The sequence below is a fragment of the Berghia stephanieae genome, chromosome 9 (genome assembly GCF_034508935.2).
Source record: "Berghia stephanieae isolate SIO BIC M18660-M18661 chromosome 9, UCSD_Bste_1.3, whole genome shotgun sequence".
In the NCBI taxonomy this organism is placed as follows: Eukaryota; Metazoa; Mollusca; class Gastropoda; order Nudibranchia; family Aeolidiidae; genus Berghia; species Berghia stephanieae.
In genome coordinates, this window is record NC_088368.1 from 1,019,479 (window position 1) to 1,024,118 (window position 4,640).

At 35.5% G+C, this 4,640-nt stretch overlaps 1 protein-coding gene across 1 annotated transcript in view; it reads left to right on the forward strand.

Annotated features, from left to right (window-relative positions):
- Window positions 1-275: 275 nt before the first annotated feature.
- LOC144979438 (tectonic-2-like) overlaps window positions 276-4,640 on the forward strand; it is a 17,981-nt gene continuing 13,616 nt past the window's right edge. The window contains exons 1-3 of the mRNA XM_078926083.1: window positions 276-500; window positions 2,456-2,556; window positions 3,680-3,933. Of these exons, the coding sequence (XP_078782209.1) occupies window positions 383-500; window positions 2,456-2,556; window positions 3,680-3,933 (473 nt within the window). The 5' untranslated portion in view covers window positions 276-382. The remainder of the gene's footprint in view (window positions 501-2,455; window positions 2,557-3,679; window positions 3,934-4,640) is intronic.

Here is a 4,640-nt window from a genome sequence, read left to right on the forward strand (position 1 = left end):
CATGCGTTTCCTTACAGTTGGGTCAAAGTTCACTAAACATTGGTCATACAGGAAGGTCATAAAATGTGATTCTTGACATCTTTCTTATTTTCATTTCAACTTCATTGTTATTACCATAATTCATTTATTCAGAACATTGTTGTTAAATCAATGTAACATATGAAATGCAAGATCAAAATAAAATATTTAAAATCATTATGTTGGAATGTTGATTTTTTGGTATGAATAATAAATAACGTCGTAGTGAATTGCAATAGATCTTTAATCACTACAGCAGATCACTCTTTTGTGAAAGAAATCTTAAAAGTCAACTTGACATCGGCAATCGGCAAGCTTGTTTAGACATGGCCGACATCAACACTTATTTTTACCGATACAATTTATGACAACTTTATTATACACAATCAACTCCAAATCAACAATGTTTTGTCTTAAACTCATCCTCATTATTACATTTCTTATTCTATCAAACTTAATTCCTGTAAATCCTCAAACAACAGGTGAGATATAATGTTCATCTAGACTACTCTCTTACTCTAATCTCACTGACTAACTCTAACTCTAACTCTAACCACTAGAAGAAGTAAGATATTCTAATTCTAGGTACTTTGGTAAAAAATTAGAATTGGATTTAGCTCAATGAAACCTATCATGATAAACTGCTTTCAACACGATTCCAATGATACTGTGGGAACGTATTTATTGTTGTTTTTCGATGTTTGTTATTTGGCTATTTAAGTTGCCGTTATTCGTTATGAATTGTTTTTATGTTTGGGCGTCCTTGTGAGTTCCATTATATTATTCTTCCTGTGAGTTTGTGACGTCACTTCACTATGGGTATAAAAACGATCTTCCCTCCTTTTTGGAAGCTCTTCATATTACGATTTTCATAATGGACTGTTGATTGAAAATAGTCAAGTGGTGACTGTGTTTTTATTGTTTTTGTTACCGGACGAACATACCCTGACAATTCGCGTGATGCCTTGATACATGGCATTTTTTAACCACCCATATATGTCCTTTACATATATGGAGAACACCCACTTAAGGGGAGACTTTGTCTTTAGTATTTCCTATTTTTTACCTATCGTGAATGAGATTAAGAAATCGTTCACGACAATACTAAATCAGATAAGCAGATGTTAGTTTAAAGGCTGAAAAAAGGTTTTCCATTTGGCCTTGTTATAAAGGGTTATTCCATTTCCTGTCATCATTGTTTTTGTTTTTCCACCTAAACTACTCCATTCACACACACACACATATATATATATATATATATATATATATATATATATATATATATAATATATATATCATTCGTCCTTAGTGTTTTATTCATCGAGTTTTGTTGATAAAAGGGAAACCCGAAACGTTCACAGTATCTGTCTTCGTCTAATAAATTGAAGTTTGCAATTCAACGCTTATCGTTATTTTTTCCTTCAAGCTTCAAGCAGTAACATTTTCGTTAATTAACCAGCACCACTGCATAAAATTGGTGTGTTTTGTTTTTTTTTACACCGCCAACGGAGATGCATAAAAACGGTATTTTTTTTTTTACACTGCAACGGAGGTGCATAAAAACGCCACCAACTTTACTGGATGTCTAGTAAAAAGTTCAAACGTTGTGATGATTTTACCTACCAAAATTGGGAGCCTACCCAATGTACTGTCACTGTCCTCGAGGTACTGACTCAAAACGCTGCTTGTAGAGAAAGAAAAGAAACCTTTTTTCTATCCGGAGTTGTCTTTTTTTGTTTGTTTCACGTTAAGTTAGATGCTCATTCCAATATTCAGACCTCTATAAAGTGTGTGTAAGACCGCACTTAGACTATGCAAGCACAGAGTGGTTTCCCGAAATAGAAAAATACAACGAGCAAATTGAAGGTGTGCATAGGAGGGCTACAAAACAGTAGGATTGCTGTAGATTATGAGGAAAGACTGAGGAAACTGAATTTACCAACTTTGAAATATAGAAATAGAAAAAATATAGGGAGGGGGGGGGGGGGGGGCTTGATCGAACTATTCAGTTTGACCAGTGGTAAATATGACCAAGAGAAAGCAGAATCTTTTAAATGGAGGAAAGATTTTACAATAAGAAAAGATACCAGAGGTATCAAAAGAAACTACACACATAAGACCAAGGTTTCACTGTGAGAACAACTAAAATATGGAACAGTCTACCAGACTCTGTTGTGAATGCAAAAGCACTAAACACCTTCAACATCAAGAACAGACTAGACAAATTTTGGTCTGACTAAAATATCTTTACAATTATAAATACACAATCCAGAAGAAATTGAAATAACAAAGACAATGAAGAAATCGAGTCCAGTGAAGAGGACCGATAAGGACCTGTGCTAGTAACAATTCATAGATAGTAAGTAAGTAGCATAAGTCGTATTTTGAAGCAGTTTCTTTTAACTTTTCCTTAACCCTTTTGACTCCATCATCGCAGGTGCGGAGAGAACCATTCAAAACCCTGGGTTTGTTGAGATTGCCAAATGCCCTTGTGATGTCACAGAAAACCAATGTGATATCAATTGTTGTTGTGATAAGGTATGTATAAGCGATAGTGATAATAACGATATTAATAATAATAATAATAAGTATTATTATTATTATTATTATTATTATTATTATTATTATCATCATCATCATCATCATCATCATCATCATCATCATCATCATCATCATCATCATCATCATCATCATCACCATCATCATCATCATCATCATTATTATTATTATTATTATTATTATTATTATTATTATTATTATTATTATTATTATTATTATTATTATTATTATTATTAGAAAAAGAAGAAGAAATAAAGTGAAAAGTCATCAAAGAAAAGAAAGATTGCAGTGATACAGAAGGTTTATCACCATCTGTGAATTCTCTGACCTAAATGCGTTATAGTTTTTTAAATTTGAACATTTTTCCAATGATATAACAAAGTACATTTAACATCTAGGTTGATTCATGAGGCCTGTTAGGTGCTAACCCAATTATTGATAAAGCCACCTAGGGGATCTCCAGATTTAATATCCACCTCATGAAGGACACGAGTTTTCTGTTCAAATTGCCTTTTCTAAGGATTTGCAGCTGATGTTTTTGATCTTTGACTAAAAAAAAAAACAAATTGAGATTTTATATAGCTCAATGTCCACTAAAAGCACTTTTCAGGGAGTCGTAAGCCAACAGTGACACTTAGCATATGGGACAAAACATTCCACCTGTTATGCGATATTTAAAAAAACATTTTAATGGGGCAGTGTGGCTCAGCGGTACGGTCTTTCCATCGTACCTGAAATGTACCGAGTTCAATCCCCTACCACTGTGCAAGTCACCTCACCCTAGCTCAATTTGCGGCGCTGCACTGTGGCTAATGCCTGGGTTATTCGTCTTCCCTTGGAATAGACCTTAAAGACAAATTTCCCCTATGGGATGAATGAAATCCTATTCTTTTTTAAAACTTTTTACATTACCATTTTTTTGCACAGAAACCTGGCCCCCTTGTAAAGCGCTTTGAGTCTGTTTAGTGGATATTGCATTATATAAAGCTCTAGGATTTGTTATAAAGATCTCTAAAGCTGTTGCAAGTACAGTTACACTTTTAAAGACCAAACAAAACAAGACAAGACTAATCCATTTATTTTTACATATTTTGTGTCAAAGGAATGTACCGGGGATGAAACTCCAAGGTTTCAATTCTGTATTCCCGGCCTTCTTGGGGGACAGGGTGGTCCGACAGAAGCCTACAAATGTGGCACCAGTGAATTCAACCCCCCAGATTGGCACAAGCTGACCTGTGTGTACTGGGAGAACAACGCTTATCTGGGCATGTATTTCATGAATAAGGCAAAGATCGTCAACAAAGATGCCTTCTCAGCTACTGCCCTCAAGTTCACGAACAAAGAATTTTCTCTCCGGTGAGAATTGCAAAATTTAATTTTAAGAGAGGGGATGTCCACAGATTTACCATGCTCAATGCACTAAGTAATGCTTCATTTAGTTCCCCAGGAGGCTATAGCTACCAAATTTCATTTTTGTGCTATGATTCCGTACTGTCGATAGCGTGGGAGTTTTCCACACCTGAGTTGACTGGCGTAATTAAATGACCGTCCTGAAGACACCACTTTTACTGTCATTGTCACCAGTTGGTCACAGACCATGTCCAACATCGCTTGAATTTGGTTATTTCCAGATTGTATTAATTACGTGTGGCCAAAAAGTACCAACTATTTCTCTGCCATCTTTGTGGATTCGAAGTGATGTATTCGTGTATTTGTTGTTGTTCTTGTTAGCTGAAGAAGGATTTAGAACTCAAAACGTTCCGTGTTTGGCGTTTTATTCTTGTCCAAAGCTGTTATGTTCATTTTTGTTTTTTACCTTATACAGTCCACAGCTTCTAGCAGCTAATGTGGTCTTGTGGTATGGCACTCGCTTTCGGATCGGAAGGTCCTGGGTTCGAGCCTCGCTCGGCGCATAGTTGAGTCCTTGGAACAGGCTCTTTACACACATTCTCTTACCAGACTCAGGTGTAAAATGAGTACCTGGCCATCAAAAGAGTTGTCTCTGTCGGAAAAATTGTAATATCGCCTAACAGGCGTCATGTCTTGTTCTACATAGGACTTGT